Source organism: Alnus glutinosa, chromosome 7 (assembly GCF_958979055.1).
Source record: "Alnus glutinosa chromosome 7, dhAlnGlut1.1, whole genome shotgun sequence".
Classification (NCBI taxonomy): Eukaryota; Viridiplantae; Streptophyta; class Magnoliopsida; order Fagales; family Betulaceae; genus Alnus; species Alnus glutinosa.
Window position 1 is genome coordinate 28,082,064 of NC_084892.1, and position 15,200 is coordinate 28,097,263.

General features: G+C 36.9%; 1 protein-coding gene across 1 annotated transcript; it reads right to left on the reverse strand.

Moving 5' to 3' along the window:
* Positions 1-167: 167 nt before the first annotated feature.
* Positions 168-14,975, reverse strand: LOC133873729 (uncharacterized). Its single transcript, XM_062311475.1, has 24 exons — positions 14,477-14,975; positions 14,254-14,363; positions 13,770-13,842; positions 13,052-13,113; positions 10,692-10,833; positions 10,221-10,439; positions 10,032-10,098; positions 8,623-9,022; positions 7,623-7,770; positions 7,333-7,493; positions 6,669-6,768; positions 5,641-5,715; positions 5,369-5,503; positions 4,908-4,997; positions 4,429-4,605; positions 4,235-4,339; positions 3,734-3,892; positions 2,294-2,338; positions 1,986-2,207; positions 1,357-1,463; positions 1,203-1,259; positions 1,039-1,111; positions 675-928; positions 168-506 (listed from the first exon to the last, which is right to left on the reverse strand). The coding sequence occupies exons 1-23, from the start codon at positions 14,615-14,617 to the stop codon at positions 767-769; spliced, it is 3,030 nt and encodes a 1,009-aa protein (XP_062167459.1). The 5' UTR covers positions 14,618-14,975; the 3' UTR covers positions 168-506; positions 675-766.
* Between the last annotated feature and the right edge of the window lie 225 nt (positions 14,976-15,200).

The following is a 15,200-nucleotide window of genomic DNA, read 5'->3' on the forward strand; positions in this document are numbered from 1 at the left end:
TGTCAAGACATAAGTATAAAATTATATAAGTTAACCTTAATCCGACAAATTTTAATTAAACGGGCCAAGCTGCTCAGCCTTAACCTGATAATTTCGGATTGAGTTCATATAAAGTTCGTGAATCATTTCAAAAAATTTCAACCAGACCAGAAAAATCAGAGGTCAACTAGCATGCAAAAAGAAACCCTGGAATTAAAAATGGGAATTCTGAGTCAAATCTTGTTTTCCGAAAAGAAATAAAACAAATTCACAATCTTCTTTTCTCATTTTCCGAAAATTTTTAATTTCATTTGTCTGCATTCCCTAAACTTACTTCCACCACCCTCTACACCCCGTATACAATGACAATTACAGTTCCGCAAGCTATTTACAAAGCTTCGTGCTGTCAAATTTGCACACAAATGAATTTGAAACTATAACCCGAAACCAAAACCCAGCCCACGAAATTATGAAGGAAAAGAAAGAAGGTAGAACTCACAAATTCATTGCCAAAAGCTTTAATTTACCTGAAAGAACAGAGATATCACCTGTGAACATTTGTAAGGACATTCCCAAATTTAAAAAATATAACAAACTGGGCTATGTTGGGAAAATGAGTGTGTGTGTTTATTTGTAAGCAGCGGAATAAACACAGGGTTAGCAGCAGAATAAATACAGAGAGTTGAAAAACTCACCCTATATCTCTCACTCTATGTAACAGCTGAAAACTGGAAGGGCCCTGGACATGAGGGCACCAAATTGATTAGAAGAATTGGTGTCGCACGAGCTATGGCATCTTCAATGCCTGCTTCAATTGTTTTAATACTGCTGGATGCATGTTACCAATGGCTGAATTAAAAGATTCTCCATGAAGGGCAGCGCATGTTTGAAGATTGTCTCTAACCGAGGTCTCTAATGACAACTGGTTGACAGGATCAGAATACTTTATCTACATAGGGAATAACAATTTATCAGGAAAAAAAGAAAAAAAAAAGTTTCTACAATTCGAATTTATTCATCAGAATTCAGCACTTTCAGCACTATTCCCAAAATGTTCACCTGTCTTCTTCTTAACTCTTGACTAGGAATGGTGCCCTCACCGTGAGACCTGCTGGAGCTCATATTCTCACCACTGCCATTCACATTCACAAGAGAAAGAAACAAGAATCAAGAATTGAAGTCAATTCTAGAATAACCATTAACAATTCGAACTAGACACATACCTGGACTCTTCCTCAGCCAAGTCATCAGTTTCACTCAAAATTACAGTCGTACATACACTACATGAATCAGAAAGCATCATTTGCAAGACTGACGCAAAGGTCACCCACTACTCAAATTGCAAATAATGTATAAAATACAAAGATTAACCCATACCTAAGAATCTGATCGAGCATGTCCAGGACTTGAGGCAGTCTCAACGTGAGAATTATTGAAAGGGCTAAGCCATATGTCTTCCTTTGGATGGAAGATACATTGTCTACCTGTGAGCAAATAAAAATAATTTGATGAGAAACAAATGAAGCAAGAACTTAAAGCTTGTAATATTATGTTATATTCATATAATTGATATGAATATATTCCCAATTCCAATTATGTCACTATGATACTAAAGTGCTAGGCAGTAACTTAGATAAACTTGAATCATGGCTGTAATATTTTTATTTTTGTTTATGAATGAACCAAAAAAAAAAAAAAAACCTTTTGAAGTCAAATTAGAGCACAACACTATAATACAAGTTTTCTTTTCTTTCCGCGAAAGTATACATCAAAGTATTACCATTAGAGCACATATTTCAGAATAAATTCTCTTACTTCCCAAACCAAGGAAGTCAGAGAGAGACAATTTTATTTTTTTTTTGAAAAAAAAACAGAGGTATACACTCTAAATATATAAAACAATGCAATCTAGGTTTCTCAAAACATACGCATACAAGTGATGTGCAGAAGGACACTTCAACAATCACTGCAAGCATCCTTATCATGGAAATGCATGCTCTACTGACCTTGTCAAGCCAAACATCAACCAGACAAAGAAGTATATTCTCTTTCATTGGAACACCTGCCTTCTGGAGCAGTAACGAAGTTGATGGATCTGACATTAACTGGGCAAGGTAATTGGTATTCATCACCAAAATCCTTGCCAGGATGGCAGCAGAAGATGCTTTAACAGCTGTCTTAGATGGATCACGGTCGTCTCCTCCACTCAAACATATAGCAATCAATTTCTGGCAACATTGGAGAAAGTACGAGCTCTATAAGAGACTTCTTGATTGGATTCAGCATATCAACAAAGGCAAACAACCCTACTTACTTGTAAAGTGCTGCTGATCAATGGAGGTACTTCTGCAGGGAAACACTGCAAAGTAGCAAAAACAAATAAAAAAGAGATTGGTTGGACAATGAAGTTCATTTACTGCTACAACAGTTTGAAAACCTTAAATCTACAATTAACACGTATTACAAACTTCGGGAAAATGAAAAAATAAAAAAATAAATTCCAATCCAAGGGTTCCCTTGAATGGATCTATCATAAAAGGGAGCCATCACCACATATTCTACAAAAGATGAAACAGTACCATTCCATCAAATCCTAAAAAGCTAGGAAGAACCAATACTGAAAAGGGACATAGATAGGATATGATTCAGTCTTTCAGATCCGATACGATGGGAATACGTTAATTAATAAATCTATACTTTTGTAGATGTATATCTTGTAACAATTATTGGTTTAAAAAACAAATATCAAAAGGTTTAGAAAAAATGCTAAATACATTGTACCTTATTTTTATGTATTTAATAAAATTCGTTTCCTTCAATTTGTTTAGACCGCGTGGTCAATGGGCCTACAGCCCATCTTGGGTTTTTTTTTGGTGAGTACAGCCCACATAATGAAAGCTTCCCACTTAAAAAAAGATCCTGTAATACCAGCCCCATGCAACAGCACCTATCACATCACACAGCAAGATTTCCTAGTCCACCAGGCGATCTTTATCACCCAACACACCTTACACTGCACAGGACCAGCCCCTCAACTACATGGGCATCTACCTCTGTGATCTCTCACCCGTCAGCATCTGGCTCTTCTTCTTTTCTGGGTTCATTGTCCCTCTTTCTGTTGGTTTTCACTGGGGGAACCAGCATGGGCTTGGGGGTGGCAACTTACAAGAACTTGGAATGGATCTTCTAACTCTGATCTGTAGAAACAATCTGGGGTACTGGCTTCTCATCCCCTGAGTCTGAAAATTTTCATGCCCATGTACCTACCGTACGTGTAACAAAGGTATCCAATTTTAAAAATAACTTTAAATTCATTGACACATAAGACACGTATCTGGCCATGTCCAATACTCAGGCACCAATATGGAGGGCCTTTAGATGGGCGCTTCCTAGGTAAAACTCTTCTATAAGTGAAGTAGAAAGAATCTTATTTTAAATAACACTAGTAATAAAATTCATTTCACCGATGCATCAATCACAGAAATTAAGCTATAATGACATTTTGTGGAGAAAAGTAACCATGAAAGAGCAAAACTTGAATAGAGTGATGCTAAATAAAACAAGATTAGAACTCTCTCTACATGGTAAAAGGAAATATGTGGAATATAAGTAGAGGCAGGCCTAACTAGATGTACAGGAAAGAAGATCAGCAGCCAAATTGTACTTAGGCTCACTTCCAACCTCCAAAATTGCCTATGCTTCATACTATCTACTACCCTAAAAATCTGCACTTGCAAATAGATAATCCAAGTACCTGTATTAGAATATCAATGACTGGAAGAGTTGAAATAATTCCTTTGTCATTGACATTTCCGACAACCAGATCAAGAATTTTAGCCACACTGGAAGCATGCATGTTTAGAAACTCAGTTCCGCCCAAAATAATGTAATCCTCAATTATGCTGACAGCAACCTGAAATAAATCAAGATTAATAAAATGCAAAGGAAGAATATAAAAGGACAAGAACAGAGTAACCAGCAATTCAATGGACGGAAGAGCCAAAATCAACAACTGAAGTGAAGCTATAAATTTTTATGGACAAATTCTCTGGTTTGGCTATACTTGACTTTTACCAAACGAGTTATTGGTTGGCAGATTGTAATTTCAGAGTAGAACATTTTTTTTTTGAAAAAAGAAAGAAAAAAAAGACAACATAATCACAAACAAGTTTCAAACTACCAATTAGTACATACATGGAGAATATAACAACAGATATAATAGAGGATGTCATATAATCAGATATCCAGTGAATACCTGCAAGTGATCAAAACTTCTTTCCATGATTTCCACAAGAGATGGGAAGTATGCCAATAGTTGCGGCACCAAGCAAGGGGCACAAGAAAGTGTGGTTTCCCATAACTGGAAAAATACAACAATTGAACTTAGCATGAGCTGCCAGAAAGAAATGCTCACCTGTCAGATAACTAAGATTGAACTGTCAGACTAACCTGCATGCTGTCCTCTAGAAGTTCATCTGGGCTATTTATATCAATTCCCTTCTGCAGAATGGGCAGTAGCATCTTGTAGCAAATGGGTGATTGACTGCCAAGTGCAACCACAAGGTTCCGCAAAGCAAAAAGGAGCTGAATCTGCAGCAGGCTTTCACCAGAAGATTCCTCCCAAACCTTTTTAAATAAGAAACAAAATAAAAATAAATAAATAAGTGCAGAGCCCATCGATTGGCAAAGATAGCCATTGCCACTTTAATGGAAATGAAAATCCAAGTTTGATAGGTTGAACAAGGTTACTAGCCAATTGGTTAATTTTACCATAGCAAACTCAATAACTCCTCATTTCTATTGAGTGACTTACAGTAGCCAGAGTCGACTCAACCAGAAAAGTTGGCTTCATGACCTTTATCTCTCTCATTAGTACATAATTTTGAACAGTAAGTGACTAAAGACAGATGTCACTACAACTACAATACCTTTTGAAAAAATTGCACCAAGTTGTCCGCAAATGGAATGACTTCACCAACATTTGCAATAAGAACAGAGATCAAATTCAAAACCTGAACCTGAAATAAAAGAAAGAATAACAAAGACAGTTGAGTTACCAAAATTGGAGTTTTAATATAAATTATATACTATGCAAAAGTAAAGTCAGCTCTTGCAAAACCCAAACCTACTGTTTGATAACAAGCAGATTCAAAGAATTGTAGAAAATTTAGACAGGAAAAATGCACTGCAAAGGCACAGAGGCATTCCTGAATCAAAGAAAAGTATTGCATACCCAAATTTTCACTGTTTTACTAGTTGAAACAAGGTGGACGTACGATCAAATTATGCAGAAGGTTAATACAAAATCAAAAGGGAAGCATCAATCTCAATGAAAAAGGACTCTCTCTTAAGTGCTTAATATCAAAGTGATGCAAAAGCTATGTTTTACCTTTGAGTCAAACTCCTGAACTTCCTCAACCAACTTAAAGCATGAACCCCAACATATTGGAAGAAGATCAATAAATTCTCGTTTTGAAAAGTTTGCATCTTCAATGTGTGAGCACAAAGACCGACAGGCTGCCAGCTTTACAAGGAATGCAGAACTTCAATAATTGAAACAGGATACAGTAATACAGAATTAGGAGGCAGGAATATGTCATAACCATGCAGAAAGAGCAGGAGAGGTGATGTACAAAAGAAAAATGGACACATGCAACATACCCTGACAGAAAGGTTTTTGTCTTGTAACAATTTGATCAAAGCACAGTATACTTGTCTTTTCGTGTCATCTTTAATCTGTCAAGTGCAAACATCAGAAGCTTCAATTACTCATTTTAATTTGCAAACATCAGAAGCTTCAATTACTCATTTTAATTTGTGATCAAAGTATGAACAAGAATGGCTCGTCAAAAACCAAAAAGAGGCACTATGTGATCGCAGGATTGAATTGCCATAACAAATATCAATTCAGCTGATAGAGCATTATAGATTCATTGATTATTGCAAGGCTCCAAACATATAGAGAAGAGGACTCACAAATGGCATGATAAACCCTCTGACTCTTTTTTGAAAACTAATGTAACCAACCAACCATCATCCCCAAAAATGGAATATCTTATAAAGGATAGACCATAAGTTATGGCCTTGAATTAGACATTAAGTTATAAAGGAACAGGTTTAGGACTTCAGCACAGGGCACAGCTCTATCCAAGCAGAAGGCATGTGCTAGATTTCGTTGATGTATAAGCAAAATCTCGAGAAGTTGATGACGTTGCTTAAATAAATTATGTGCATGCACTGAGCCACCTTACATCTATGAACTTGTGAAGGAGAATGCAAATACTAGGACATTCATTCCATCTCTCTCCCATGTAGAAGTTACATGTTTAGTGAGGCTCGTCCATGTTCTTCCCTTTATATCAAATACTTTTTCTACCCCAATTTCATCACTTGAAGAAACACATTCACTAAGTTTCCTAGGATAGAATAGACAATATATTAGTTTTGACACAGGAAATCATCGGAAGCATGAATTCTTCAATGGCATAGAAGTTAGAAGAAACCGTTTTGGACTAGCTATTGATTCTAAAAGAAGCGCAATACTTCATCTCTGCATCCTTAAGTGACTATTCTGCCTTGCATGACCATATAGAGGAGAATCCCCATGCAAGCAGACACCATCTTGAGAAAGTTGAGATCCTAAAAATCATAACAGCTCATGTACTACACGACTTGCAAAATTATGTTACCTCAGAAACCCACTGTCCCAATATTAGTGCAACTTTCCGATGGATGATATGCATATTTGGATGGTCATTTGAGAGTTCTGGGGATAACGCACCATTATACCTGCAATCAATAGTTTTAGGAAGAAAAGTCATAAGCTCCTGATTACCAATTAAACTTTTACAGAATGATCAAATGAAAGGAGTATATTGAACATATCAATGCTATCTTATCAACTTAGAACACACAGAAAGATAATGTAAATTAATGATCTGAACAATCGGCCAAACTATAGATGGTGACCAAACAAATTTCCCTACTTTTCACTTAACATATGATCTTTTTTGTTGTACAAAAGCTAACTATAAATGAAAAATCAAAATGTCTCTACATAATCAAGTGTTCTTGAGGAGCTTTAGTATGATATACCACCAAGTGTTAACACTTCTGCACAACATTTTGCTATCTTTAAGTTAAACTAGCTACTAGAAGTATCTCCAGACAATGGGTTCTTCCTGCTGGCAGTCCATATTGTATCCATTGAAGTACAGCAAGCAACATGGTACCAAGTGATTACAAACAACAATCATCTTAAATGCTGCAGAAGTTAATAACACTTAAATTTGGATAGGTGATGCATGACATATTAATTGACCAAACACCAAACACAGTGGAGAATGGACACACCAATCTTTGAAGCTCAGGTAGTTTGAGAGCTCATAATAAACATAAGCAGCAGCACCATAAGCAGCATCCTTTAAAAGCAACCCTGGAGTGATTTCAGTAACTGAAGTCGGGCAACCTTTCATTGCCTCTTGAAGAAGGGAAACCACAACAGGACCAAGTAGCTAAAATAAAAAGTAAAGATCACCTAAGCACAGATCTCGTTATCTAAAATGATTAAAGAGTTTAGGCACTAAAAATAACAACACAAGATGTTTACAGAAGGTAATCTGCAAAAAATGACTGCCACCTACTTGGCTATGGTTTTCAAACAATACAATGTACAAAGCTTCAGCACAAGGCCTCAATTTTTCTGTCCACTGAACCATATCCTGCTCATGATGAAAAGCTTCAGGATTCTGGTACAACTCTTCCAAATCACTCGCAGTTAAAACAAAATACCTATAGAGACATCAATAGCACAGTTTTAGTACAATAATTTTCTGAAAAGCATACACCAAAACCAGAGGGACTCTATATATTTAAAGGTTCTTTCTTAACAAAATCCTTGTGGAATAACACCATTCAAAATCACAAATCATAGAACAATTTATTTATTTTAAATTTAGTTCTCTGGATCATCATATATGATTACCATCACACAGGTGCACTGGCTCACTACGAGCATTTTGCTCCTGGAATCATCAAAGTCTCCAAGGCCAATGATTTTAAACCTATAAGCCTGATTACTAACACTACTAGTATCATAACTAAAGCCCTTGCACCTTATTGCATTCTGGTCATGACTTGTCCCCCAAGGGCTTTCAATTATAGTGAGGAAGATCACTTACGTCATACTCATTTCTAATGAAAGCATGAAGCCACTGGGACAAGATAGATGATTAAATTTATTGACTTCCAAGGATTATTATTTTTTCTTCTTCTTCTTGAGATAAATGCTTGATCTTTGGTGGAATAATTGAGTTATGGCATCAAGTAGTACAGCCTGTTTAAGGACAAAAATTTCTTGCAAACTGGGTTGTAGGAATTCCTACAACTCAGCCACTAAAAAGTGACATGTCCTTTAAGCATATGATAAGCACGTGCTGTTAAAAAAACATGTGCTTCTTAGTGGCTGAGTTGTAAGAACTCCTAGTTTGTAGGAAATTTGTGTCCCTTGTTTAATGTCATGCACCCTATCCCTTTGGGAGCCTTCCTTTCAGTGCTCAACAGCCTAAAGTGTATAAGAATTAATCAAGCAAGATAGTCCACAGGCAAACCAATGAAGTGAGGCAGAGGTCACAGTGTCAATACCTTCTTATCAGTACATTACAAAGGAGTATTATCCGTTCATTAGGCAGCAGTGAGGTCAATACACCACCAACAGCACTCGAAATGTTTTTCTTTATCTGCTCTTGTGAAATCCTATTTTCATCCACCACCCGACCAGTAAGACTACGCTTGTATTCTTTACATTCCAGTACACACTTAACCATTACCATACATTGAATCAAGAATTGTTCAAATGACAACAACTCTGTCCCAGGATCTGTAATCTTATTTAAGCAGAACTCCATGACAGGAAGAAGCACATTTTTATCCCCAAAAGAAAAAGGATGTCTTCCCTGTATTGCTACTAAGACCTTCATCAATTTAGTACATGCCCTCTTTGTGAAGTCCCAAAATTTAGGGTGTACCTTCTGAAAAGATGAATCTGCAAAATAAGGTACCATAAGCAAAAAATAAAATAAAATAAAATAAAAAATAGAGAGCACAAGAGGATTGAGATGGCTTCAGTTTCCTTCCTCCCCAAAAGGTACAGAAGCCATATGGTTAAAAAATGAGGGGAAAAAGAAATTTCCTCTTGCCAATCAAATAGAATGACGGCATCTACAGTAAATTAGCTATGGACAGCTGTATGGATTAAACCAATGACCTCGCCCTCCATCCCTTGATTGTGGTGGTGGAGGTGGGGCAAGATGCCAAAGCCATTTGGTACAAAGACAATTGACAGGAAATTGATCAACTAAACTCAAATGCTAGATCAAACTTTCAGGCATCTCATGCTAGGCTAGAAAAATCTTTTCGAAAATTAAGGTGCTCAATATTCCATAGCTGATAGCAATATACCTTCAATACTAATTCATAGACAATTATACGAGAGCCTTGGTAAGTTATAAAAATGACAGCAACTGCTCGTAGCTTTTAACAAGTCAGTTGTCCATGTTTAAGATCCGGATACAACTAGGGATTTTAAAGAATATCACAGTACAAAGAGCCCAAGATCCACATGCGAGAGAGAGAGAGAGCTTAGTGAGCTCCCGAAGTGTCACATGTGGGGGTACACGAAGTATATCATTCATTTACTCCAATCCCTAACCTAAAGTAATTAATCCAAGACGATTAATCATAAAGGACAATCAACCCTGATTTAATTTTTCATATTTCTTACAAAACTAGAAGGCTAACATAGTATGTTGATACTAACATTGTCTTTTCGAAATAACTGAAAAGCTGGATTTGTTTTATGTAACAGTCTGTGTAGTATATAAAAGCAAGAGTCTCCACATTTGCATTTAGTTAAAATTTCATATTAGTTGCTACTTAGTCAGACACTTATATAAAACAAGGGAAAAAGACAAGAGGCATAAAGCAATTGCTAAATACAGTGATATGTAAGAAGGAGAGAGAGAGAGAGAGAGAGAGAGAGAGAGAGATCTAACTGTACGGAAGAAAGGACTCAATGCCATTCAAGAGAACAGGAGAGACCTCCTTAACTGGTCGAACCTCCTAATAGATAGAGATAAGTCAGTTAAAACACTCACTTCAATACGTCCAGCTTAACTAACCAAATTCTGAAGAAAAAAAAAAAAAAACCAAACAAAACAAATCCATAACACCGAAATGACTACCTGTACACATTTTGCATCACTTGGAAACCCTGAAATTATAAGCTGGCGTATTATCTTTAAACACAACAACCATCTCTCACACATTAGAGAAAGCTCATCGTGATACTGGTTTGGATCATTTGAATTATAGCTTTGAGAAAGAGTAGAGAAACCATTTAATATGGTCTGCATATCTCTCTGCCAAATGTGCCAGCTATAATCAAAGAGATGGGATGATATCTGCAAAACAAAGTCAGTAAGAACGATGTGCCTAAAAAAATACAATTATGCAGGTTTCATTTTGATACATGTTAGGAAAGAGTAATTATGGTCCTTCTATTACCGCAGAACATGTGCAATTGCATGAGAGATTTCTTAATGCCCAAAATGCAACTTTTTTTCTTTTTTCTTTCTTTTGGGGGGGAAGAAATCTTATGATCATAGAAAATGGAAAAAGAATCTGCAGGATTGAAAAAGCACAGCAGCCTATACCTCTGCAAAGGTCCTCTGGTCTGAAGTAAGACGTTTAGTAGACAATTCCTTCAAGGTCCGAAAAATAATCATAAAAATCCTATGGGAAGTAAGAACATCAGCTGATTGAAGCTGTTGCGCTAAAGCAGAAAACAGTTCCGGCCTGGATAAGTCATTGCATCAGCAGATCAGTATACATAGTTAGATTGATTAGGGAACATTCACAAGACGATGGGAAGCTAAACAAGCATATACAACAACCATAACAACCACAAAGTACGATGCAGTGCATATTGCTCCAGCTCAACACAGAGGAAAAAGAAAATACCAATAAAGAAAAATGCATTTTTGTATAAGAATCAACCAAGAATGAGAGAAGTTCCCTAGGGAAATGGTTGTGGCATTATGTGCATGAGAGAGGGGCATTGTGGAGAGTTGTTGTGGATTCCAAATTTGGTAGTTCTTGGGGTGGATGGTGTTCCATTGATCCCCCTGGGCCATATGGGGTAGGGCTATGGAAGAATACTAAAGAGGGGTTGGAAGATGTTTTCTAGTCATACCAAATTTGAGCTCAGAGATAAATCTAAAATTAAATTCTGGCATAATGTGTGGTGTGGGGAGAAGGCCCTTAAGAAAGCTTTCCCGGATTTATATAACATTGCTTGTATGAAGGATGCTTCCGTTGCAATTCATTTGGAGCTTTCTGGTGGCTCACTTCAGTGAAACGTAAGCTTTATGAGAACACCTCACGGTTGGCAGGTGGATGTCTTGGATTGGTTTTTCAATTTGTTGTATTCTTTTAGAGTGAGAAGGAAATGTGAAGACAAACTTTGGTGGGCCCCATCAAACAAAGGGGTGTTCGATGTTAGCTCCTTTTACAGCGTCCTTGTCTGTCATGATGGCATTCCTTTTCTTTGAAAGAGTATTTAGCACCTTGGTGAACCAAAGTTCCTTTGAGAGTGCTTTTTTCGCTTGGTCGGCAGCTCTAGGGAAGATACTTACCATGGGATACTTAAGAAGCGACATGTCATTGCAGTTGATAAGTGTTATATGTTCAAAAGAGATGGGGAGTCCGTCGATCATCTTATTCTCTACTGTGACACTACAAGGTTGCTTGCGTCTTATGGAATGCTTTTTTAATCACTTTAGGCTATCCTAGGTTATGCCTAGCCGGTGATTGATTTGTTTGCTTGTTGGTGGACTGGTGGTAGCTCTCGGAGTGTTGTTGTGTGGAACATGGTGCCCTCTTGCATTTTGTGGCACCTTTGGAAGGAAAGAAATTATCGAAATTTCGAAGACTGCGAGAGGACATTGGAAGAGCTTAAATCTTTTTTATTCTCTTCATACTTGGACAGCTTATAGCACCTTTGGTGATTAGTTTATTTTATTTTATTTTATTTTGTTCTTTTTTCTCCTTCTAGATAGTCGTTTCTCTTGTATACTTCCTACGTACTTAAGTTGCGCTTCACACTTCTAATGATATTTTGATCACTTATAAATTTTTTAAAAAAATTAAAAAAAGAAAAAAAAAAAAGAAGAAAGAGACAAGTTTTCTTTTTTCAATGAAACAACAGTTTAACCCAATAGTTTAGATCATGGTCACCTCGTCATATGGAAACTGTTATCTGCTCCCATGACATTTGTTTACATTTTGTTGTTGAATAAGATATAATATGCACATGAAAATCAATGTTTGGCAAGGTAAAATGTAAATGGAGAGAACTCAAGATGTCTAGGTTACGCTTTCTAAAACATAGACGGAGTAAAAATGGGCCAAAATGCATGGAAGCAAAGTGTCAATTCCTTCTATCTTTTTTTTAATACGGGTAACCAAAACCTCACTAGATAGTGGTTCTTAATAGTTCTGTCTCTGATGATCACAAGAAGTTATCAGTAGTTTTTCTATTGCAAGAATACATTACTGAAAACATATGCTCAACCCAGAAGCTACAGAAGTCTTTAATACCAAACACTTCAAATTTATCTTAAAATTCATGCAAGTACAAGTAATTATATACTCAGGAATTCATATATATATATATATATATATATATATATATATATATATATATATATATATATAATTAAAGTATATTTCAAAAAAGTGCAAAGAGGCGCAACCCAAAGTATACAGGTAGTATACAGAATACCCCTAATCCATAGATAAAGAAGAACAAAAAGGGAAATGCTACATACCACATTTTTATCCCACAATGCATATGTACCAGTCCCAACCAACCGTTGATTTTTTTATTTTTTTTTTAATAAGGATTGGTTCAAGGGTTAGTTGAGACTGTCACGTCAGCATTATGAGATAATTATAAGAAAAAACTCATTCCAAATTTGTTTTGAATATTAGAGAAATAGGTCAAAAAGTGTACCATTCTTTGGGGTAATCAATACGAGCAATTTTGGATATGAGCACAGCCAACATTAGAGCTATCTGTGTAGGACAAACATGGTATACACAGTAAATTAGTAAATTTTATCACTAAATCAAGTAAATTGCTGAGGCATTCTAAGACTCTGTGTGTGTGTGTGAGAGAGAGAGAGCATATATTAGACCTCAAAATCCACCAGAGATAACATGAAGATAGATTGGATAACATGAAGATAGCTTGTATTTTGCAAAATCATTAATTGGTGAAGTCCTTATTATATCTTGTGATAAGGGCTCAGTTTTTTTCCGAGCCTTGGTGATAAGGGCTCATTTGGGCAATTGCATTGCCCCATTTCTTTCGTGTTGGATTCCATGTACAAGTTCATCACGCTGAACGGACCATTTCTAAAATAGTAGCCATTGACAAACATGGCTTCTGGAACTTGAAGTGGTAGCACTCTACGAAATCATAAATGTGATAATACAATTGATTTTGGTAGTGTTCTGTTCAAAAATCGCTATTCAAGAAAGTAGTAAAACATATTCCATGAATCCAAACGATTTCCATGGGACCACAAAACATGACCCGGATATCATCCTAATGCCAACAAACATATTATAGTAGTTCCAACTAGACAGATGTTTCATATTTCTACAAAAAAAAAAAAAAAAAAGGAAGAACAATAGGCACGAGAGGGAGAAAAGGCTTCCGGAAACACCTGATAATTCTCTTCTCTCAAGTGCGACAATAGTTTTTGTCTCAGGTGTATTTTCTCCTCGTTGCTTATCCCCCTGGACACAAATAATTTCTACATTACAATCCAGCATATAACTAAAAATCATGTGTAAGCAGCTAAATATACTTAATAGTAAAAGACACAAACAAACACAGTCTTCATACATTCCAGTATCTCATATAGCACTCTTCAAAATACTCTGATCAACGATCAGTATCTGACCGCCATGAAAATTACATGTTTAGCAGCCAAGTATACTTAATAAGAGACATAAAAAAACCACACTGATCATTGCATTGCGCAAAATCATATACCACTCTTCGAAAAACTCAATGATTTGAAATTTTGGTCTCTAACGCAACGAGCATTACTAGTACATGACCTTTCAAGACTATCACATAAACTTTCACGACAATAGAACTTCAAAAACGACGAAAACAAAGGATAACAAAGAAGAATATCTTACGAGGAATCGCGCTTGTTCCTCCAGTATCGATTAACACTATTCTTGAAGTACACCGAGGCCATCAAACGGATATCAACCTGAGACGCTAAATCTTTCGCAGTAATTATTTCCTGCAATTACATTTAGGAACGCACATTTCAAACATTTAAGCTTGATTTTGATGACTACAGTTAATAAAACCATAAAGAACCCTAGAATGGAAGATTGGGAGAGGTGAGAGTACCATGAGGCAAGAGCAGAAGCCAGGCCTGCTCTCGGACTGAGAGAGAGCCGTCTCGGCTGGTTTCCGGAGGCTCTCGTCGCCGCTCATTGAATTGGCGAGAAACGAGTACATCGCTGGTAGGTCAGAAGCCGAGAGCGCCATCGCCGACCGTACGAATTGAACCGGGTTACCAAATGATGATTCGGAGCGATAAAGGGCTTTTGGTATGCAAATGTATTTAACAATAGCTCTGTTTGAATCTTTAAGGTTTGTGCCGAAATTCCAGTGCGGAAAATGGCGATGAAAGCGTTGCCTTTCGGGCGAAGAAATGGAAAACGAGTGATTGGAACGCTGGTCGTTGTTGTTTGCCGGGTTTATATGGTGCTCCGAAGCTGGTGGTAAAGAAAGCCTAAAACCTGCGAGACGAGTCTAAGTCTACGACGTGAAGCGGTCTTGGGCCCTTACGGTGTGTCCCCTCTTCAATTTGGGTCACTTTTAGGGGTTTGTTTTGTAGAGAACAGATCCATCCTTTGAGAGCATCAAGATGGGTTTGATTACGATCGGATTGTTGCGATGCTCGAAATGGACCTCTTCACTTGGAACAGCCCAGATGCAGATGATCAAAACCCAAGGTATGACTATAATTTTAATGTTCATCAGAGCTGGCAGACGATGTCCATGAGATTGTCCCTATTCTTCCAAGGATGATCACAGCGCGACTTAGCGCGACCATACGTGTTAGTAA

What these genes read in the sequence shown, in the direction of transcription:
- LOC133873729 (XM_062311475.1), bottom strand. Translation starts at nt 14,617, where the DNA reads ATGGCGCTCTCGGCTTCTGACCTACCAGCGATGTACTCGTTTCTCGCC. An exon ending in ACAAAAACCTTTCTGTCAGG is followed by an intron (nt 5,504 to 5,640) that starts GTATGTTGCATG and finishes TTCCTTGTAAAG; the next exon opens with CTGGCAGCCTGTCGGTCTTT. An exon ending in TTCAGGAGTTTGACTCAAAG is followed by an intron (nt 4,998 to 5,368) that starts GTAAAACATAGC and finishes CTTTTATTTCAG; the next exon opens with GTTCAGGTTTTGAATTTGAT.